At 40.4% G+C, this 24331-nt stretch overlaps 2 protein-coding genes across 14 annotated transcripts in view; both read left to right on the top strand.

Moving 5' to 3' along the window:
* The window catches only part of LOC140479737 (WD repeat-containing protein 47-like), a 59632-nt gene extending 54201 nt beyond the window's left edge, over nt 1–5431 (top strand). For all 10 annotated transcript variants that reach the window (XM_072573827.1, XM_072573828.1, XM_072573824.1 and 7 more), the window contains 3 exons: nt 176–307; nt 3455–3673; nt 4367–5431. In XM_072573827.1, the coding sequence (XP_072429928.1) occupies nt 176–307; nt 3455–3673; nt 4367–4512 (497 nt within the window). In that variant the 3' untranslated portion in view covers nt 4513–5431. The remainder of the gene's footprint in view (nt 1–175; nt 308–3454; nt 3674–4366) is intronic.
* An 8998-nt stretch (nt 5432–14429) lies between these two features.
* The window catches only part of clcc1 (chloride channel CLIC-like 1), a 44852-nt gene continuing 34950 nt past the window's right edge, over nt 14430–24331 (top strand). For 2 of the 4 annotated variants that reach the window (XM_072573823.1, XM_072573819.1), the window contains exon 1: nt 14430–14505. The gene's annotated coding sequence lies outside the window, so the exon portion shown is untranslated. The other 2 variants (XM_072573821.1, XM_072573820.1) reach the window with 2 other exon arrangements.

Raw genomic sequence — 24331 nt, 5'->3', positions numbered from 1 at the left:
TTCTAGCTCTGGTTAGCCAAATGTGAAAAGGGATGAATCAAACATAATTCTCCAATTCTTGATGTCTGATGCTGAAGTTTGTTCTATTTTTGTAATCAATTAAATGTATATTCCTTTATAAATGGTCACTATAGCTTGGATTACTTTAGAGACCAATGTTGTTTTGTTATTATAGGTCATATTCTAGCACTTTACACTTGGGGAGGATGGATGATTGCATCTGGCTCACAAGACAAGACTGTAAGGTTCTGGGATCTGAGAGTTCCAAGCTGTGTTCGTGTTGTTGGAACAGCATTTCATGGATCGGGTAAGTCTGGTTTTGGTGACTGATATTTGTTTGAGAAAAAAATTGAGCAATGGCTGAGTCTGGTATAGCCAGTAGGTAAAATAAGCTTTACCATAAGTGTCCAACAAAAATGACTGACTAAACATAAGGATGGCTCTTGCTACTCTATTTTAGTCACCTGCACTAATTTTAAGAGAAAGGCCTTACATACACTGGTGCAATACAGGTAAATGTCTTTTGCATTATTTTTCCTGAAGAAATATCCATCATCATTCAGCAATAAAGAAGTAGAAAACTTGAAAATCAAAAAATATTCTCACATTCTATTGTCTTGTGACATACAAATTTTAACTATATAACTATTGCACTGATCTAATACAAATATTGAGATCACTGTCCAATGATGTCCACAATTCGCTATTTAGAAATGCAGTTGGCCACATTCAGATTCACAATTAGCCACATTTGGCTGGTGGCTAATATATTGGAAAACAATCTGGAGTTTCTGCTGGAGTGCAATGGGAAATTATAATTGAATTAAGCTGAACTTGTCAGTTTTGCTGATGTAAGGTTACTCCAGTTTCAACACAACGTATGCATAAGCTTGAACACCCATTAAATAGTGAAATTAAGCACTTGATTGTAATTCATTATTGATTGAAAGATAGTTCAGGATTAGCTTGTTAAACTTTAATTCAAGTTTCTAGTTTAATCTAGAGCATTCATGATTTTGAACTCCTCTATGAAATCACAATTTTCTGTAAGGGGAATGATCCCAGCTTCTCTAATCTATCCAAGTACCATCCCTGGAACCGTTCTCAGAAATCTTTTTCTTCATCATCTCCTAATGTCTTCACACTCACTATACCTGGAATTGGATGTAATACTCCAGTTGAATCTAAAGTGGTGTTTTATAAAGGTTTGTTATAATTTCTTCAGATTATAGTCCAACAGGTTTATTTGGAAGCACTAGCTTTCGGAGCGCCGCTCCTTCATCGGGTTGTTGTGGAGTATAAGATCATGTTCACAGAATTTGTAGCCAAGGGAGTCCAGTGTCATGGAGATGTAATACATTAAACAATTTTAGATTGTTTAATCCTTTAGAATTGGATATGCTGGTTTCTGTTCTTTGTTATGTAGATCCCAGAACTTTTTTTAAAATTACATTCAGTCCAGCTTTTCTCACAGTAGATGTGAAGTCTGTCTATGTCCCAATGTTTAGTCAAACTGACAAGCCCTCTGTATAGTTTTACAGAGACTCATATAGTTTTTGAGCAAAGTAAAATGCATGGGTAATCTCACGATGCTACACTTATCGAGCTTCCACCTGAAACTTATTAAAATAGCCATCCCCTATGTACAAGCCCTCTGCATACACAAGATTTGCTTGGATGAGGAGGAACATGACGGACACTTGAAAGTGCTCAAGGATGCCCTCATAAGAACAGGGTACGATGCTCAATTCACCAACCGTCAGTTTTGACTTGCCACTGCGAGTAACCATAATGACCTCCTCAGGAGACAGGGTAACCTTCATTGTCCAGTACTTCCTGGGAGCCGAATGACTATGCAATGTTCTTTGCAGCTTTCAACACATTATTGACGAGAATGAACACCTTGCCCACGCCTCCATTTCTCAAACCACAACAACCACACCTTAAACAGATCATTGTGCGCAACAAACTTCCCAGCCTTCAGGACAACAATAGCTTACAACCCTGTCATGATAGCCGTTGCAAGAGATGTCAAAGTATCAACACTGATAACACCATTTCACATGGGGGCACCTCTCACCATGTACGCAGCAGGTACTCGTGACTTGGCCAATGTGGTCTATCTCATATACTGCAGGCAAGGATGCCCTGAGGCATGGTACATTGGTGAGGCCAAGCAGACACTACAACAATGAATGAATGGACACTGCGTAACAATCACCAGGCGGGACTTCACCGGTCCAGGACATTCAGCCTCAGACCTTCAGGTGACCATACTCCAAGGCTGACTTTAGGACAAGCAACAATGCAGAGTGGCTAAGCAGATGCTAATAGCAAAGTTTGGCACCCATGGGAAGGGCATCAACTGGGACCCTGGGTTGATGTCTCACCACATCTCGCGCGCTCTCTCGCGCTCTCTCTCGCTCTCTCGTTCATATGCGCACATACACATCCCCTACCCTCTCTCAGATACATACCCCATCATACTTAACCAAGCCTACACACAGTCAATCACGTGCACTGACGCACACACTCGCATGCACACACACTCTGTTGCTCCAACATGCGCGCACATTTAAGCTTATGGGGTGAATTTGTTTTTGCAGAATTGCATTTTATTTCACTTAAAAACTGCATGAATCCATGTTAAACTATGTAGTGGGCTTGTCAGTCTGACTAAACATTGGGATACAGACAGACTTCACACCTATTGTTAGAAAAGCTGAACTAGAGAATGTTATTTAAAAGTAGTTCTGTGATTTTCATAACATTAAACCAGCATATCCAATTTTAAAAGATGAAAGATTTAACCTAAAATTGTTTAATGTATCACATCTCTGTGACATTGAACTCATTTGGCTATAAGGTAAAAAAAATGACTGCAGATGCTGGAAACCAGATTCTGGATTAGTGGTGCTGGAAAAGCACAGCAGTTCAGGCAGCATCCGAGGAGCAGTAAAATCGACGTTTCAGGCAAAAGCCCTTCATCAGGAATACAGGCTTTTGCCTGAAACGTCGATTTTACTGCTCCTTGGATGCTGCCTGAACTGCTGTGCTTTTCCAGCACCACTAATCCAGAATCCTTTGGCTATAAATTCTGTGATCGACCACTTGATGAAGGAGTGGCACTCTGAAAGCTAGTGCTTCCAAATAAACCTGTTGGACTATAATCTGGCATTGTGATTTTTAACTGTCCATTCTAGTCTGACACTGGCACCTCCAAGTCATAAGGTACTTTGCACTTGTACTTGACGCCTCTGTGCACAAAGCCCAGGAAAACATACGAAATGCCTCCAGGTCCATTACTGCATTTTTAATTGCAACCTTTGGTTTATATTGCCCCTTGTACCAAGATATATCACTTTGTAGTTTGATCACAGAACTGAGCCAATTATACTCTTAGCGAAGTTAGTATGTACCACTTTTGGATCATTGTATAACTTTCGTTACACAGGCAGTGCTGTTGCTTCTGTGGCTGTAGACCCAAGTGGAAGACTCCTAGCCACGGGTCAGGAGGATTCTAGCTGCATGCTCTATGATATCAGAGGAGGCAGAGTGGTGCAAATTTACCAACCACATGGTAGTGATGTACGTTCGGTCCGGTTCTCTCCAGGAGCTTACTACCTTCTTACAGGATCTTATGACACTACTGTCAAAGTAACTGACTTACGAGGTAAATCTATTACGAGCTATCAGTTGAAAATATTTTGTAATCGTTTGTTGCTTTTCACTTTAAGCTGATTGACGCATTCATGAAGTTTTCATTTTTTTTTTATTCACTTTTTTTTTCCTGCAACCAAAGATAGAGTTCTATTTCTTGTTACATGGTTGGTGGCAGTAAATATAATTAGTATCATTTTTGGTATGGCCAGTAAGTGTTAACAAGCCTATTGACATTTGGGGCCATCATAGATACTTTAAGCCTTTGTGCTTATATTTGTGAAGTTCATATGGAAATGACTAATGAGGATGAGAAATTGCCATACACTGTCTGAAATAGCCACAACTTGTTTGGCAATAGCTAACCGTGAATAGTCTAGGATGTGACAATAGTACATTCTGGGATTATCTGGTTCATTTTGCCTACCTGGAGAGTCCCTTTTCATATGTTTTCAGGTCTAAATTATTTATATTTATTTTCACGTACTTCCTATATTGATTATTTATTATGGTTGAAGAACTATGAAACTTGCAGTATGGATATAAGTAACATCTATTTCAGGTTAAATAAACTAAAAACTTAAGGAAAATGTTTGGTCACCAGCAAGCATTTTACATGTTAACATTTGCAAATTTATTTTAATTTGATGCAACTAAATGCTTACCACACTTGCAGACTTTTGTAACTTTTAACTTTCCTCCACAGGAGATCTAATAAAACCACTTCCGACAACAGTGGTGTCTAAGCATAAGGACAAAGTTATACAGTGTAGATGGCACACTGAGGATCTATCTTTCTTATCTTCATCTGCTGACAGGACAGTAACACTCTGGACTTACAACAGCAGTTGATTAATTGATATCAATGCAAATAAAGCACAATTGTAATTGTAATCCAAGAGCTGAAATTTGTTGGCATTGCTGTATGTAACTGACCAGTAGAACTTATGAGACAGCAAAGTCAATATGTGCTGCTGTTCAAGCTAGTTGGAAATGCTGTCTGTGTTTGTATTATTATGCTGTGCTTGGGTCTTCCACAATGATCATGCTGTCACTGAGCTCTGCCGCGAAATGTAACACAATGACTGAATCTAGTGAGGCAAACATTCACTTAGTATTTATGACATTCCTTATTCATTGTGCCAGTATCTAATGTAGAAAACTGGCTGAGTATTATAGAACAAATTATTGGTTATGTATGTTGATTTTACAATATGCCAAAAGGTGAATATTCATTTAATCAACCTAAACATGAATTTGTTCCGATGTAAGAAGTATTAAAGCAAGCCATTTGATAGCACAAGTGGTGAAGGACACTTGGTTGCAGAACATTTCAGATATAGCTGCTTTGCTTTTATACTTCCTGTAGCATGGTTTTCCATTGTATGTGTGCATGGGTAATATTAGTACAGTATTTACAAACAGGTCCGTGAAAGCCAATAAATGCTTGTGTCCTTGCACTTACAAAGTTTGAAATAACTTGTGAAATGTTATTTTTTCTGTTTGTATATGTAATGCTTTATTTTCTATTGTACAGTTCAGTTTAATATAAATACTAAAATATTGTGTTCATTAATATTTAACTTGCGTATTTGTGTTTTGATTACAAGGAACCACAGGAGGTATCCTATGCACTTCATTTAGTAGTTTGTTTTCTAACCCTTGTAATGATTGAAAATGTAATGAAAATTACGAAGTGTGGTTGTGCAGTGTTTTCTCTATAAAAACATTTATTTAATGAAGAACGTAAAATAAATTTGTTTCATACCAAGATTGGATAGTGATGGCTCCTTCAGTTTGTTTCATTTATTTGATCAATGGTGGTATTATGCAGAAATAATAATGCATTTTCTTCCTGAAACTATCTGCTTTCTTATCTTTATTGTTTATCCTTCACATTTTTGCAAGATACTTCATTCTCCTATGTCACATGTACTCCTAACTCCCATTCTTTTTGACAAATCTCTACTTCACACAGACTCACTGTGTGCCCTTGCACACATTTGTTTGCTGATTAGTTCTGTTTATTGTTTCAGAACTGAAAAGTGAAAGCTCTGATTGTGCAGCAAAATAATTCTTAGAACTTTAATCACAAGATTCTCTTTTCTAAAATTGTGAATTGTGGCCAATGCATAGATATTTTCTAGTCAATCAGAAATGACCATATAGACTGGATCACTTGAAGACAAAGAAAATGTCCTGCAACGGAAAGGCTTATTAAACAAATGCGCAAATCCATGCGGTACACGTTTCCACCTTCTCAGTTTATCATTTCATGTTGGATTACGCTAAGATGGGCCATTAGCGATCCTCTCCTATTGAGCTCCAAATTGAGCAATCTCTATCCACTCCAAGACTTCCATCTCACCCAATGAAATCTTTTATTTCTTGCAACTACCCTTTTGTTTTGCATCCTGCTATCCTTGTTCAGGCATACCAGTTTAGCCAACAAATTAAATTCAAAATGTTATCTGTTATGAAACCTTCTGTAACTTGTCCCATTTATATTTTTACAATCTATTCCATTCCTTTATTTCTTTCCAAATATTGCACATTTTTAACTCCTGTGTGGAAACAGACATTCCAGTGATTTATGAACTTGGATTTAAGTTATTTAAAAGTGAAATTTGGATACTAAGTTTGTTAATCATAGAGTGACCAATGAACAATTTAAATAATTCACATAAGCATTAAGCAATCATAATTGCATACAAACTTAAAAATCAAGGATTTCAGAATGCTTGTGTGGGAGATTAGAAATGTTGTTTTTGCAGGTGGGGGGGGTGGGGTGTTAATTCTTGTAGCATATAGCATACTGAAGGCCAAGGCTTTAACGAATATAGAGGGTCTTTTAAAGAAAATAGTTTTAAACTAGGAAATAACTTTAAAGGGTTGTAGCTGACCACAAAAAGAAGCAGCAAGGGCATTTCACAATAAAGCTTATAATATGATAAGAGAAACTGGATAAAAGAACAAGCTGTAACAAAAAAGAAACAAAGAATGCAGATAAGGACAGCAGGATGGCCAGCTAAGAGAATAACTAACAAGTGAGGTAATCGGCTTATGATAGGATGGGAAAAGGGAGGCGTGATTCCGCAACTTGTAAATTAAATAAGAATGCTATCAGGCTCTGTTTTCATGCGCATTTCTGCTTTATTGCAGAGGCATCCGGTTCTTGCAAGATTGTAATAAATTGTTCTTGTTTCCAAGGCTTTGTCTCAGGCTGATTGATTTGTGAGTGAGTTCTGTTTATCACACTTGCAGGACAATCAGCTTTCTCAGCTTGAAGTTTTTTTTTACCTGCTGAGCATCCTTCACTCAACAAAGTTTCTTTTGATTGCATCAAGTAATATGTCACAATAATTTCATTTTTGATTTTTTTTTCCCAGTGGGTACTGATTAAATTTCAGAAGTCCTAATTTGGCTCTTTGCCCACAATATTTAGCAACCATCCTTAGTGCATTAAGGATGAGCAGTTGGCTGACAGTTAAAGACATGTGAAACTTGCTATAGCCAATTGATTTTGTTAAATTAACTTTTTGTACTGGTATTTCTGGTAGAATGCAGTGGTTGCATTCCTGCGCTATAGAAAATTGCTCCATGGAAGATTGCCATATCTGTCCAGTAGAAAATTCATGCTATACCAAACAATGTCCATTATTCATCAATCACATTATAGCCAATTCACATTGACCAAACACACATTATCCCAGAAATACCTGTATCTAAACAGTCGCTTGGTGATATAGAACTTGAATATTATCCTTTCTGAAGAAATCATATTAGAATGAAAATGTTAACTCTGTTTCTCTCTCCACAAATGCTGTTAGACCTGCTGAGTTTCTCCAGTACTGTGTTTGTATTTGCAGTAGTTTGATTTTATTTGGACATTGTCGAAAAGAAAGACATGTCAATATTTTTTGTCTTTCACTCATCTAGATAATGCAAGAACACCAAATATCTAATAATTACAATAATTTATACGACAGGTGAAAAAGCTGATTTACTGGGAAGTTGATTGATTAATGAGGCAGTGTTTTCAATATCTAGTGTCCATGTGAAATTAGGTTGTATGTCCAGTTGTTGTTGTCTTCTACCTATTCCAAAGCAACTGACTTGGCAAACCAGTATTGAAAATTGAAGGTTAGTACAAAGCTTATTGACATTTCTGCACACTGCATGTTTAAATCGAAAAGGCAATATCCAAAGGGGAATAGTTATAAGCTACTTGTTAATTTCATTTTACTGTGCATGCTGTCCCTTCCCTTCATAGAATCGTAGAACCCCTACCATGTGGAAACAGGCCATTTGGCCCAACGAGTCCACACTAACCCTATTACACTGCATTTCCCCGAACTAATACGCCTCTTCTACACACCCCTGAACACTATGGGCAATTTAGCATGGTCAATTCATCTAACCTGCACATATTTGGACTGTGGGAGGAAACTGGAGTACCCAGTGGAAACCCACACAGACATGGGGTGAATGTGGAAACTCCACATGGTCACCTGAGGCTAGAATTGAAACCAGGTCCCTGGCACTGTGAGGCAGCAGTGCTAGTCATCGTGCTGCCCTTCTGCAGCATTCCTGGAGACAATATGATCAGATACTTCTGTGAAGTACGGTACAGGTTCCTGTCTTTGTCATCATTGTATTATTTGTCAGTTTGTTTTTCTCTTCTGAGATCTAGTAAAACAGCAGACTTGGATTAATTCTAACACATCATAAGTAAGTTTGTCATTTTGTATGCTAAAAACAAAATGTTAATGCTTCTTTTAAAAAAAAATCTACAGCTACCATTTAAAGTGTCCACAGAATGTAGATGGTGGTGGTGGTGATTGCTTAAAAAGCATCACTATTTCAGTAGATATCTCATTCGTCTACACCGTTTTTAAACTGAAGAATATGTATAATGGCATTGGAAGTACGCTACCATCACTTCGCGCGCTCACTGGAAAAGTGGAAGAATTTCAAGTGAGCCTGGGAAAGCTATATTTCCTGTGATGAAGCTTAAGCAGGAATTATAAGTGGTGACATTTCCCTGGGGAAGAAGTATGCAAACCTAACTCCACGTGGACAGATGGGATCATGGCTGGGGACAAGAACATGATAGAATAGGTGCTGAGAAAGATCTCTCTGCATTGCTGATTGTGCAATAAGGGACACAACTTCAAGAGAACAATGCAAGAAACTGGTGAAACATAATGGTGAGCACTGCAAAAACATGCCAGATGTGAACTTGATGCTATTACTCTGGGAGATGTTTTGAGATTGATTTGTGTTTTAAGATTGCAGACTTTAGATCAAGACTGAGATTGTTTCAAGAAGCTAATCTAAAATTATTGGAATCGGGTGAAGTTTGTTGCACAACTGGAAGTGTGGTGCTGCAACTTAATTATTGGTGAGTTGAAGGTACAGAATGTGACAGAGGTATGTAAAGTCATTGAAAACCAAAACATGGTGCAGGCAAGCAGGAAATATCAATCCCCATAGATGTGAGAGCAGGATCTGTAGAAAGAAACAGGAGTTCCACAAGATTGCTGTGCCTTATCTTTGAAAAACAATTGCAACAAGTGTAGAAAGGTATATTATTTTGTACTAAAATATCATGCAAAAGAATCACCTGCACATGGGCAAAATAGCTGGAGCAACGGATGGAGCACCAAAAACAAAAGTCATATCATCAGTTTTAGTTTGATTAATTTGAAATGTGTTGTACTTAAGTTGAAGTCAAGCAACTACTTTATATGATGCTCCTGAGACTATTTGAGATGTTAAGTAATGTTGCTTCACCTCTATTAAAAAACACTGAGATTTTAGGCTTGTAACATTCATGGCTGAGAATGATGTTTATGGAGGTGCAAAGTTTCTCATTTAAGTATATAAATAAATTCTGGTCCAATGTAGTGTTGATATGTGTAAGCTCAATATTTCATTAGCATATAGTATCTAATGCATAGAAAGGTCTAGACATGAATATTGTAGGTTCAATGATGATAATACAATTAACAAAATACCATCTACTGAGGTAATAGTATGCACAATCAATACTTATGAGATACTAACCAAGCAGTGTATAATATTGGAGCTTCTTCCTGTATTCAATATCGAGGCAAGACAAATTGATGCAGGGTACCAAATATGAGCCAATAAGGTCAAAACATGTATTGTGATTCAGTTTCTTGAGGTGCTAAGTTAAATGAAATGCTAGATAGTTTGCTCAGACAGGATGTCACTGTTCCTATAACCATGATGATGTCGTAGAGAATTTAATGATCATACTTGAAAAGAATTGCACGCTATCCATCTGGTGAGATTCTAAACAAGACTATCATGTGGAAATTAATCTTCTATTCACTACCAAAAAGGTAGCTATATTTATTAGCAATGCAAAGTACTTTGTGATTCTTGACAGCTGTGCTATATTTCACCAGGTGAGTCTTGATAAACGTTAGTCCTATCTTAGAATATTCTGCAAACTTTTGGGAACTACTCTTAAGTATTTGTTACTTGGGATCAGTGGCAAAGCTTTCCCAGTACAGAAGTACATGTGGTTGAAGGATTTTAGGAGCAGTCCATTGCAAATTATTTTGGGATGGTTGATTTGAAGAAACTGCTGAAGTAGCAACTTGAGATCATGATAAACTCTAGAAGCTTTCCTCCATAAATTAATGAGCATAGTGTGATGTAAAGTATGAATCAAATTAAACCTTGTTCATACTATATTGGATAAGTTACAGTAGGAAAATGACTGTGTTAAGTCAAAATTGGAGATGCTGGAATGCTATGACTGGATTTGCTTTGGATCTGAGTAAGTTTTTCTTTATCAGTCATCATAAAACTACTCTTCTTTAATGCAGAAGCATGCAAAATGGTTCTGAGTAAAAAACTGAGAATCGGTGCTTCAAAACAGGTTCAGTAAATATATTGGTTCTTTAATATTACAATCTAAAAGAAGTCCTTCTACAGTGCCATAGATTTCAATTTGGACTCAAAGAATCAATGACTTAAAACATGTGCCTCAAAGACATTGGAAACAATTGAGACAAGGTCACACTAAGTAAGAAAACACTTCTGCTGATTGTGTTCCCTCAGGATAAATTTGAAGTTTACATCTATAGTCTGAACTCAACAACCAATGAAATAGAATACTATTCTTTTGAATTAACAAGACACTAAACAATGTTCCTGAGATTTCAAAGAAATTTTGATTCCAAAAACATTGTCAAAAATAGTTAACCCCATCAAGGAAGGCAAATGTGACATTAGCATTCATTTCAAGAAGGCTGAAAGCGATTATTATGAGTAGCTTTGGGGCATATATCTAAGGAAGGATGTGCTGGTCTCAGAGGGGGTCCATAGGAGGTTTACAAGAATGACCCTGGGTTAGAGGGTTTGTCATATGAGGCATAGTTGAGACTTCTGGGTTTGTACTCAAGGATTTTAGAACGCAAGGTCTGATTGAAACTCATAAAATACTGAGAGGCCTGAGTAGAGTGGACGTGGAGAAGATTTTCCATTATTAGGAGAAACTAGGATCTGCAGGCACAGTTTCAGGGTGAAGGGACAATTTGATTTATTACTGTCGTGTACTGAGGTACAGTGAAAAGTGCTGTCTTGTGTGCTTTACAGGCAGATTGTGCTATACAAGTGTATCAGAATAACAGAACAGAGTGCAGGATGCACAGCTGCTGAGAACGTGCAAAGAGAGATCAACATTAACAATTAAGAGGTCCATTCAAAATTTCGCTAACAGTAGGGATGAAACTGTTCTTGAATCTGTTCTTCTGACCCTACAGAACCAAAATGAGGAATTTCTTCAGCCTGAGTGGTTAATCTGTGGAACTCATTGCTGCAGAGGTCAAGTCATTGCTTGCATTTAAGACAGAGATAATATAGGTTCTTGATCAGTAAGGGGATCAGAGTTATAGGGAGAAGGCAGGAGAATGAGTTTGAGAAACATTCAGTCATAATTAAATGGTCGAGCAGACTCACAGGGCAAAATGGCCTAATTCTGCTCCTATATTTTATGGTTTTACAGTGTAATCACTTGCATTGATGTTTCATGTTGACAACTGCTGAATCATGCTGCGGTGGATTGCTCTGATAACCTGAAGTATCTTTTGGTCATTCAATCATTCCAAAGGTACTTCAACACAATTGTGATTTTCATGATCTGTCAGAAAGGAATTGATATTCAAGGGACAATATTTGCTGAAATGTGGAAGGAACTAATGTCAGCAGCTCATGCAACACACATTAGCATCCAGATAGTTTGTTACCTTGATCTGTCCAAGATAGAACTGAATTAAAATAATGCAGTCTATGAGCCAAATAGATAGCACAGTTCAGTGTTCTGAGAAAATCCCAAGAGATGTTTGCAAGATTTGGGCTACCAGTCATCCTGTGAACAGAATTTGCAGTGTCTCCTTAGACACAGTGACTTAAATGTGATTATCACCTCTTTACCTCCAATTCAATGGCAAGGCTGAGAATGCCACCAAGCTATTCATAAACTCTTCACAAATTGCAAGAGGTCCAGTCAGAGTGTACATCCATTAGATTGGTGCAATACTCTGATTAAGATGAAGAAAGAAGCCCTGACTGTAGGAGATGGTGCATAACATTATTTTCAACAGTGGGAACACATCCATCTGTGGACTTGAAGCTATCATGGAAGTCACTCCAAGAAATACATCTTGATGATACTCTATGGCTAGTGTATTTGGAGTACTGAAACATGTACAAGTACAGTGGATCCTGGAAGCTAAAAGGTGCAAGCAGTACAACTGCTGAGTTGAAGTATGTATCTGAACCCTAACCCTTCCCACTGACCTTTTGAGTTAGCTATCTTCTCCCATAAGGCAATTAGTTAATTGTCCAAAGGTAGAGCGTAATGAAATCCACAACAGGTATGGCAAAGAGGCAAGCTGTGCAGCCATCCCAGACAGAACTACACTTGAACCACTGTGGGGGTTATGGACACCAATCTGATCCAGACTTGTTGTCTCCCAGCTGATCCGACCAGTGGCAAAAATGTCAGAGTTGTTGTGGCAACACATACTTATGGGCTGGAGATATGCATAATGACGGTATAGATTCCCAATTTCTTTGGCTAACCATGATTTTTGTCCAATTTTACCACTGGTGTATGTTACTACACAATTTGTTTGTCCACATACTGAAAACAACTTCCTTGGCATCAAGTCCTGACATGAAACTTGAACCAGGAGGGTCAGGTACAAACCAGATAAGCTACACAGCACCCTATCATTTCCTCATAAGTAGTCATTTTGCACACCCCACAACCCCAAAGAAGTTGAGGCAACACAGTGGCTCAGTGGTTAGCACTGCTGTCTCACAGCACCAGGGACCCAGGTTCGATTCCAGCATCGGACGATTGTCTGTGTGGAGTTTGTACTTTCTCCCTGTGTCTGCCTCCGGCTGCTCTGGTTTCCTCTCACATTCCAAAGATGTGCATGTTACGTGAATTGTCTATGCTAAATTGCTCATAGTGTTAGATTCATTAGTCAGGGGGAAATGGGTCTGGGTGGGTTACTCTTCAGAAGATCTGTGTGGACTTGTTGGGCCAAATGGCCTGTTTCCACACTGTAGGGAATCTAATCTAAGTTAGATGTGAGAACTTGCCCACTGCAAATCTGGAATGAGTCCTGAGACCTGCAGAGATGCTGAAGTGAAAATGCACTTTATCAGCAGCAACCTTCTCATATTTATACTTTATGTTGCTAAGACACAAGCTGTAAAGCACAGAATACTACATAAACAGGTAAACTTGATGAGCAATGAGTTCCACAGATTCAACATCGTCTGGCTGAAGCAATGTATTTATTGTTTCATATATTTTGTTACAAAATACAGTTAAAAATGTTGTACAGTGTCACCATTCTCTGGCACCATCAAAGGAGTACTTTTATTAACCTGTTCAGAGTTGCTATCCTCTACAGCAGGTGACACTTGAACCTTCCCAGTACAACTCTACTCTTATATTCTAGCCCTCTTGAAATGACTGCAAAAATGCATTTACCTGCCTAACTGCCAGTGGAACTTGCATGCCGCACTGTTTGGAAAATAGTCTACACCTCTATTCTTCTCATGAGTGTGCAAATATCTCACTTTTCCACACTGTATTCACTTCTTTGCTCATTCTCCTAGCCTGTCCAAGACCTTCTGCTGTCTGCTCTCTTTCTGCCCCTCTACCTCACTTTATGTCATTAGAAAATTTAGTAACAATGCCCTCAGTTCCTTTGCTGAGATTGATAACGTACAACGTGAATAGTCAAGATTTGGAGATGCCAGTGTTGGACTGGGGTGTACAAAGTTAAAAATCACACAACACCAGGTTATAGTCAAACAGGTTTAATTGCTTCCAATTAAACCTGTCGGACTATAACCTGGTGTAACGTGAATAGTCTTCTGCCTCTGTCCCTCCTTTAAACAAGGGTGTTACATTAGCCATTTTTCATTCCTCTGGTACCCTGCCTGACTCCACTGATTCCGGAAAGATCGCCACCAATGTCCTCTGCTCGCTCCTTCAGGGCTCTCTCAGCTTCCCCAGCCTTTTCTCCTTAGTGACGGCCACTGCACCCACCTCCGCCCCCTGACTCTCTCCAACTTCTGGTTATCTTTCAGATCTCCATCCTCTGCAGGTTCGGCCTGGTGTTTGCTGAGTGGGTATGGAGGAGGAAGGGGGAGGGAGACAACGATCAGGACTACAACTCCCAGCATGCACAGGCTGCCGGAAATGACGTCTCGGCAACGGTCCGCGGCTCGAGCTGGTCGCGCGTGGTCAGAGGTGGGGGTGGAGCCAGGAGCCGAGGGCAGGTACAGTACAAGGCCTGGAGGTTTATGGCGTCGGTATTCAGTAACCTTCCTTCAATGAACACCTTGTGAGGATAATGTGCTTGAGTCTGTAGTTCTGCAAGAGGGAACGGCGACTGGAAATAGACAGGGCGGTGGGAGGATCTTGTGGCGCTGTAGTAGTGACCCTCCCTCGGAGCCCAGGAGGCGGGGGTTCAGGCCCCTCTGAGTTATTTAGGGCCGTGCGGTGACTCCTGCACATCCTTGTCGGCGGCTGTGAAAATAACCGCAGTCCACAATTTCCGCCTGGCGCCTGAGTGCTGAAGGTTTGCGTTTAGACAGGCAGCATCAGGAGGTAAAAACAATGACTGCAGATGCTGAAAACCAAGTACTGGATTAGTGGTGCTGGAAGAGCACAGCAGTTCAGGCAGCATCCGAGGAGCAGTAAAATCGACGTTTCGGGCAAAGGCTTTTTCCCGAAACGTCGATTTCGAAGCTCCTTGGATGCTGCCTGAACTGCTGTGCTCTTCCAGCACCACTAATACAGCATCAGGAGGTGGCGAAGTCAACGTTTCAGGTGTAACCCTTCTTCAGGACTTTGAAGGGCGAGGGGTCACCTATCCCTTCCTCACTACCTCATCCCCATTACCTACAGCTCCCCTTACCCCCCCCCCCCCCCCCATCGTGAAGAAGGGTTATACTTGAAATGTTGACATCTCCATCTCCTGATGTTGCCTGGCTTGTTGTGTTCTTCTAGACTCCTGGCTGTCTAACTTGGATTCCAGAGTCCCTAAGTTTTTTTTTAATCTTGAATGGCGGTTTGCATTTAGTAAGTTGTGGATGCAAAATTTAACAAGTGTGATATGACAAAATGAGAGCTGTGTGGTCTTGCACTGGATTGCTAGCATACCTGAATTCCAGCGGTTAGCGGTACTTGTGCTAGTGCAGGCTTTTAATGATACACCTGTTCTGTATATCAAGACGATGTTTTGTTTCCCACCTCAGTCAAAGCAAAATGCTCAGAGAGACAGTATAGTTTTACCTCCTTCATCTTTATTCCGGGCCTGGGAGGGAGGGAGATCAATTGTCTATGTGCAGAGGGATGTAAGTTCTCGGTCTTCTCTGGAGCAGAAGTTTTTTTACAGGGAGGAGTATCCATATAAGGTGACATTTGGGTGACCATTTCAATCAGCGAGTGCCAACAGTGAAGATTAATTGTCCTTAACCTTGATAACTGGCTTCACATAATGAATTATTTTCCTTTTTGTTAATTAATGTTGCATACTGAATGCTTCCAATATTGTTAAATGGCTCCACATAATGAATACTTTTCCACCTTGTTAACCCATTACCCTTGCCTCCAACACATCATTGTTAACTAAGTGCTTATCTAATCTGAGTCATGCTCAGCTGATCCTCTTGTTTCACGAAACTCAAAACTTAACTTTTCCCTACCTGTTCATACCCACACACATTATCAATGCAATCGCTGCTATTTTGTTAAATATGGTAACTGCTTAAAATACTCAATTACAAATCAATAATTCAGAAACAGACCACAGTCAAATTATTAATATGGTGCCATCAGCACTCAAGCTTGCATGATGTCTTCACCATTTCATCAAGGATCTGGTTTGGCTATAGAGCTGTACAGCACAGAAACAGACCCTTCGGTCCACCTCGTCCATGCTAACAAGATATCCTAAATTAATCTAGTCTCATTTGCCAGCACTTGGCCCATATCCCTTTAAATCCTTCCTATTCATATGCCCATCCAGATGTCTTCTAAATGTTGTAATTGTACCAGCCTCCATAACTATTTCTGGCAGCTTATTCCATACACTTGCCACCCTCTGTGTGGAAAAGTTGCCCCTTGGATCCTTTTTAAATCTTTCCCCTCTCACCATAAACATATGCCCTCTAGTTCTGAACTCCCCACCCCAGGGAAAATACCTTGTCTATTTACCCTCTCCATGCCCCTCATGATTTTATAAACCTCTATAAGGTCACCCCTCTGCCTCTGACATCCAGAGAAAACAGCCCTAGCCTGTTCAACCTCTCCCTATAGCTCAAATCCTTCAACCCAGGCAACATTCTTGTAAATCTTTTCTGAATCCTTTCAAGTTTCACAACATCTTTCTGATAGATAGTAGACCAGAATTGCATGTAATATTCCAACAATGGCCTCACCAATGTCCTGTACGTCCACAACGTGACCCCAACTCCTATACTCAGTGCTCTGACCAATAAAGGAAAGCTACCAAATGCAGACTTCACTATCCTATCTACGTATGACTCCACTTTCAAGGCACAATGAACCTGCACTCCAAGGTCTCTTTGTTCAACAACACTCCCTAGGACCTTACCATTAAGTGTGTAAGTCCTGCCCTGATTTGCCTTACCAAATGCAGCACCTAGCATTTATCTAAATTAAACTCCATCTGCCACCCCTCGGTCCATTGGCCCTACTGATCAAGATCTCACTGTACTCCAAGGTAACCTTTTCTGTGCACTAGAGCTCCATTTCTGGTTCTGAGGTAACTTTTGCTGGTAAATACACCTCCAATTTTGCTGTTATCTGCAAACATACTATACCTCCTATGTTCACATCCAAACCATTTATATAAATGATGAAAAGCAATGGACCCAGCACCGATCCTGTGGCACACCACCTATCACAGGCCTCCAGTCTGAAAAGCAACCCTCCACCACTACTGTCTGTCTTTTACTGTCGAGCCAGTTCTGTATCCAAATGGCTAGTTCTCCCTGTATTCCACGTGATCTAACCTTGCTAACCAATCTACCATGATGAAACTTTTCAAACACCTTACTGAAGTCCATATGGATCACATCCATCACTCTGTCCTTATCAATCCCCTTTGTTACTTCTTCAAAGAATCACAGAGATGTACAGCACGGAAACAGACCCTTCGCTCCAACCCGTTCATACTGATCAGATATCCCAACCCAATCTAGTCCCACCTGCCAGCACCTGGCCCATATCCCTGCAAACACTTCCTATTCATATACCCATCCAAATCCAGATTTTCTGAACCCTTTCAAGTTTCACAACATCTTTCCAATAGGAACTGACACCAGAATTGCATGCAATATTCAACAGTGGTCTAACCAATGTTCTGTACAGCACAACATGACTTATACTCAATACTCTGACTGATAAAGGAAAGCATACCAAATGCTGCCTTCACTATCCTATCTACCTGTGACTCCACTTTCAAGAAGAATGAACCTGCACTCCCAAGGTCTCTTTGTTCAGCAACACTCCCTCAGACCTTACCATTAAGGTCCCAAAATGCAGCACCTCGCATTTATCTGAATTAAACTCCATCTGCCACTTCTCAGCCAATTAGCCCATCTCATCAAGATCCTCTTGTAACCTGTGGTAACCTTCTTCACTGTCCACTACACCTCCAATTTTGGTGTCATCTGCAAACTTACTAACTGTACCTCTTATGCTCACATCCAAATCATTTGTATAAATGACAAAACATAGTGGACCCAGCACCGATCCTTGTGGCACTCCACTGGTCACAGGCCTCCAGTCTGAAAAACAACCCTCCACTACCACCCTCCATCTTCTACCTTTCAGCCAGTTCTGTATCCAAATGGCTCGTTCTCCCTATATTCCGTGAGATCTAACCTTGCTCACCAGTCTCCCATGGGGAACCTTGTTGAACGCCTTACTGAAGTCCATATAGATCATATCTACCACTCTGCCCTCATCAATCCTCTTTGTTGCTTCTTCAAAAAACTCAATCAAGTTTGTGAGACATGATTTCCCACGCACAAAGCCATGGTGATTATCTCTAATCAGTCCTTTGCACCACGTTAGCCAACCTCCAGTCTACGGCACCTCACCTGTGACTATCGCTGATACAAATATCTCAGCAAAAGGCCCAACAATCACTTCTCTAGCTTTGCACAGAGTTCTAGGGTACACCTGATCAGGTCCTGGAGATTTATCCACCTTTATGCATTTCAAGACATCCAGCACTTCCTCCTCTGTAATTTTGTAAGATGTCACCGTCTAATTCCCCTCAGTCTATATCTTCCATATCCTTTTCCACAGTAAATACTAATGCAAAATACTCATTTAGTATCTCCCCCATTTTCTGTAGCTCCACACAAAGGCCACCTTGCTGATCTTTGAGGGTCCCTATTCTCTAGGAGAAAGTGAGGACTGCAGGTGCTGGAGTCATCCTGAAGAAGGGCTCATGCCCGAAACGTCGATTCTCCTGCTCCTTGGATGCTGCCTGACCTGCTGCGCTTTTCCAGCAACACACTTTCAGCTCGGGTCCCTATTCTCTCCCTAGTTACCTTTTTGTCCTTAATGTATTTGTAAAAGCCCTTTGGATTCTCCTTAATTGTATTTGCCAAAGCTATCTCGTGTCCCCTTTTTGCCCTCCTGATTTCCCTCTTAAGTATACTCCTACTTTCTTTATACTCTTCTAAGGATTCACTCGAATATCCTGTCTATACCTGACATATGTTTCCTTCTTTTTCTTAACCAAACCCTCAATTTCTTTAGTCATCCAGCATTCCCTATACCTACCAGCGTTTCCTTTCACCCTAACAGGAATGTACTTTCTCTGGATTCTCGTTATTGACTTCCCATTTTTCAGCCATCCCTTTTACCTGCAAAGATTTGCCCCCAATCAGCTTTTGAAAGTTCTTGCCTAATACTGTCAAAATCGGCCTTTCTACAATTTGGAACTTCAACTTTTAGATCACTATTTTAAATCTAATGGAATTATGGTCGTTGGCGGCAAAGTGCTCCCCCACTGACACTTCAGTCACCTGCCCTGCCTTATTTCCCAAGAGTAGGTCAAGTTTTGCACCTTCTCTAGTAGGTACATCCACATACTGAATCAGAAAATTGTCTTGTACACACTTAACAAATTCCTCTCCATCTAAACCCTTAACCCTATGGCAGTCCTAGTCGATGCTTGGAAAGTTAAAATCCCCTACCATAACCACCCTATTATTCTTACAGATAGCTGAGATCTCCTCACAAATTTGTTTCTCAATTTCCCTCTGACTATTAGGGGGCCTATAATACAATCCCAATAAGGTGATCATCCCTTTCTTATTTCTCAGATCCACCCAAATAACACCCTGGATGTATTTCCAGGAATATCCTCCCTCAGTACAGCTGTAATGCTATCCAATATCAAAAATGCCACTCCCCCTTCTCTCTTGCCTCCCTTTCTATCCTTCCTGTAGCATTTGTATCCTGGAACATTAAGTTGCCAGTCCTGCCCATCCCTGAGCCATGTTTCTGTAATTGCTATGATATCCCAGTCCCATGTTCCTAACCATGCCCTGAGTTCATCTGCCTTCCCTGTTAGGCCTCTTGTATTGAAATAAATGTAGTTTAATTTATTAGTCCTCCTTTATCCCTGCCTGCCCTGACTGTTTGACTTGCTTCTGCTCTCAACTGTACCAGTCTCAGGTTGATCTCTTTCCTCACTATCTCCCTGGGTCCCACCCCTCCCCACCTTACTAGTTTAAATCCTCCTGAGCAGCTCGAGCAAATCTCCATGCCAGTATATTAGTCCTCTTCCAATTTAGGTGCAACTCGTCCTTGTTGCACATTTCTATCCCAAAAGAGATTCCTTTGATCAAAAATGTGAATCCTTCTGCCATACACCAGCTCCTCAGCCATGCATTCTGCTCTATCCTCCTATTCCTGCCCTCACTATACCGTAGCACTGGGAGTAATCCAGATATTACGACTGTCGAGGATCTTTTTAAGTTCCTGCCTAACTGTCTGTAATCTCCCTTCAGAATCTCATTTCTTTTTTCCCTTCCTGTGTTGTTGGTTCCAATGTGTACAATGACTTCTTGCTTCCTCCTCTCCCCTATGAGAACATTCTGCACCCTCTGAGTCATTCTTGATCCTGGCACCAGAGAAGCAACATTCTGATTTTTCGCTGCTGGCCACAGAAACGCCTGTCTTTACCTCAGATTAGAGTGTCCTCTAACATAGTTGATCTCTTGGAACCTGACATACCCCTCATTGCATTAGAGCCAGTCTCAATATCAGATACTTGGCTGTTCATGCTATGTTCCCCTGAGAATCCAACACCCCCTACGTTCTCCAAAACAGCATACTTGTTTGAAATGGGGATAGCCACAGAAGACTCCTGCACTAACTGTCTAGCTCTCTTACCTTTCCTGGAGTTAACCCATCTCTGTGACTGTATCTGTGACTTTTCCCCCTTCCTATAACTGCCATCCATCACATACCATTGATGTTGCAAATTACTCATTGCCTCTAACTGTCTGTCCAACTGATCCATTCGATCTGATAGGATTCGTAACCAACAGCATTTATTGCAGATATAATCCACAGTAACCCGTAAACTCTCCTTAAACTCCCACACCTGACAAGAAGTGCATATCACTCTTGTAAAGGCCATTTCTGCTCCTTCACAATCTACAGATTCCGTCTTATTCCTCTACAAAAACACTGCTCCAGATTAAATTATTCACTTATCTGTGTCTGTGCTGTGACTTCGCCTAAACAGTTCCTCCAAGATCAGTTGTGAATTTCACTGTTTGTTGATTTTCCCTGACGCACTCCGATTTCCAGCGAACTCAAACAGCAAAGGCAGTAACTGTGCAGGTTCACTGCAGTGTCGGTTTCTCGCTCGTGCTCTTTCGCTCACGCTCTCTCTCTCGCTCTCTCTCTCTCCTGCATTGACCTCACCATGTGCTTCCTTTGTACCTCCCTTTTTAATACTGCTGTTTTTGACTTTTTTTCCAAAGTTCCAAAACAATGCAACAGTATATGAAACAGTAATTGCTGCTCATGGGATTCAACGAAGTTACGTCCAACACCTCAAATACATCAAAAAAGGAGCAGCTGTTACAGCCAGAAATTTTTCCTATCCTCCATCTTGGATTAACCAGAAGTTTGTGAGATGTGATTTCCCATGCACATAACCACGTTGACTATCCCTAACTAGTCCTTACCTTTCCAAATACACGTAAATCTTGTCCCTCTGGATTCTCTCCAACAACTTGCCCACCACTCATGTTAGGCTTCCTCGTCTTTTGTTCCCTGGCTTTTCCTTATCACCTTTCTTAAATAGTGGCAGCACTTTAGCCAACCTCCAGTCTTGCGACACCTCGTCTGTGCTTATCGATGATACAAATGTCTCAGCAAGGGACCCAGCAATCCGTTCCCTAGCTTCCCACAGAGTTCTGGGGTACACCTGATCAGGTCCCAGGGATTTATCCACCTTTTACATATTTTAAAACATCCAGCACTACCTCCTCTATAATATGGACATTTTTCAAGATGTCACCATCTATTTCCCCATGTTCTATGTCTTCCATGTCCTCCACCGTAAACACTAATGCAAAATACTCCCTATATCCTGCAGTTCCACACCCTTGATAACAAAATCTATTTGGTAAACGTGGCAGTAATGACACCCTACTGCAGGTGCTTATGCATACCAGGTAGGAAAGGTTAGCATGTAACGAAAATCGTGAATCTGGTGTTTTGACAGGTTGCTGGTATGTTGCATTACTTTCCTCTTTAAGTTGTTTGGTCCAGGAAGTTACTAAATGTTTCCTTTAGAATCAACAGAAATTTTATCTTTGAGGTGATGAAGTTTGAAAGTGATCAAAATGAACAAGAATTCAATTCCTAGTGTGAATTAAAATGGAATGCCATTAAATTTTATATAAATTACATAATAGATATTATATGGGAATGGTAATTGTTGAAAATTTTCCAATGGTTAGAGACCTACCTGCCACACAGAAAGATAGTTGTAGTTGTTGGACATTAGTCATCTCTGCTCAAGGACATCTCTGCAAGAGCTCCTCAATAGTTTCCTTCAGATGACCATTCTCAGCTGCTTCATTAATGATCATCCCTCCAGAAGGTCAGAAAAGAGGATGTGCAATTATCAGTAAAAAATGTTCAGCACCATTTACAACTCCATTTATTGAAGCAGTCCAAGTTCAAATACAACAAGGCCTGGACAATATCCAGGCTTGGACTGAGAAGTGGCATGTAACATTTGCGCTGTACAAATGCCAGACAATGACCATTGCCAGGGAGGGACAATCCACCCATTAACAGTCAACTGAATTCTCCACTGTCAACATTCTGGGGGTTACCATTGACCAGAAACACAACTGGACTCACCATATATATACATGTTCATGTCCCAGGAATGAATTTTTTTTAAAAAGGTGTAGATTGTGTCCCAAGTAGCCTTTGAACAGAAATTCCTTGAATAGTTCCAGTGGTTATACTGCAATATCATTTCTGATATGCAGTTTTTGTTTTGTTTCAATTTTGATTCTGACAAGTTTTGAATTCTGGATTTCAAATGAATTGGACTGCATACTGCTCATAACTGTAATAGTGATGGTAAGCCTCCAATTTATACCAAATTCATTTTCTTGAATGCATTTACTTGTATATTCTGACTGCAATTAATTTTAAATGCTTCAGAAAGTATTATGTAGATGAGTTTTTCATTGGAACAGTCACAATCAGGAGTTAGGGAAATCCCATGGATGTTGATAATGTTTTCAGTTAGAGGTTGCTAAGTTCTGATAAAGGGCCTACAACAGAAATAGGAGCTAAAATCTACACTAGTAAGACAATGAATAGCATATGTTGTTAAATAAATGTACCCATGCTCATTTAATCTCTATTATTTTTGTGCCAATTTGCTGAAATTTCAAGCTGATAAATCTGCTGAGGGCGAACAGGGGCATCTAGCCATGAAAGCAACTGATGGCCCGCTCAGATTGAAGAATTGTGAAGTTTACCATATGAATTGACAAGGGGGTATATATTTATGATAGAAGTAGAGAAATAAAGAGAGGAAGAAAGGTTGGGCTGAGAACGAGAGGAAGAAAGAGAAATGAAAAGAAATTCACTAAACTTTTGTGGGACAAGTTGTTTGACAAAGCTGAGTTGTTATGCGCACATTTTCTTCTGTGCTAGGAATGTTAGCAGGCACGAGTGATTAGGGAGTCTGCAGGATGTCAATGATTAGAGTCATAGAGATGTACAGCATGGAAACACCCTTCAGTCCAACCTGTCCATGCCAACCAGATATCCCAACCCAATCTAGTCCCACCTGCCAGCATCCGGCCCATATCCCTCCAAACCCTTCCTATTCATATACCCATCCAAATACCTTTTAAATGTTGTAATTGTACCAGCCTCCACCACATCCTCTGGCAGCTCATTCCATACACGTACCACCCTCTGCATGAAAAAGTTGCCCCTTAGGTCTCTTTTATATCTTTCCCCTGTCACCCTAAACCTATGCCCTCTAGTTCTGGACTCCCCAATCCCAGGGAAAAGACTTTGTCTATTTATCCTACCTATGCCCTTCATAATTTTGTAAACCTCAGCCTCCAACACTCCAGGGAAAACAGCCCAAGCCTGTTCAGCCTCTCCCTGTAGTCAGACCCTCCAACCCTGGCAAGATCCATGTAAATCTTTTCTGAACCCTTTCAAGTTTCACGACATCTTTACGATAGGAAGGAGACCGGAATTGCATGCAATATTCCAACAGTGGCCTAACCAATGTCCTGTACAGCCACAACATGACCTCCCAACTCCTGTACTCAATACACTGACCAATAAAGGAAAGCATACCAAACATCACCTTCACTATCCTATCTCCCTGTGACTCCACTTTCAAGGAGCTATGAACCTTCTCTCCAAGGTCTCTTGGTTCAGCAACACTCCCTAGGACCTTACCATTAAGTGTATAGGTCCTGTTAAGATTTGCTTTCCCAAAATGCAGCACCTCTCATTTATCTGAATTAAACTCCATCTGCC

This window comes from Chiloscyllium punctatum, chromosome 7 (assembly GCF_047496795.1).
Source record: "Chiloscyllium punctatum isolate Juve2018m chromosome 7, sChiPun1.3, whole genome shotgun sequence".
Taxonomy (NCBI): Eukaryota; Metazoa; Chordata; class Chondrichthyes; order Orectolobiformes; family Hemiscylliidae; genus Chiloscyllium; species Chiloscyllium punctatum.
Note: the sequence above shows the minus strand (reverse complement) of the source record. Positions and strands in the feature narration are given on the sequence as shown.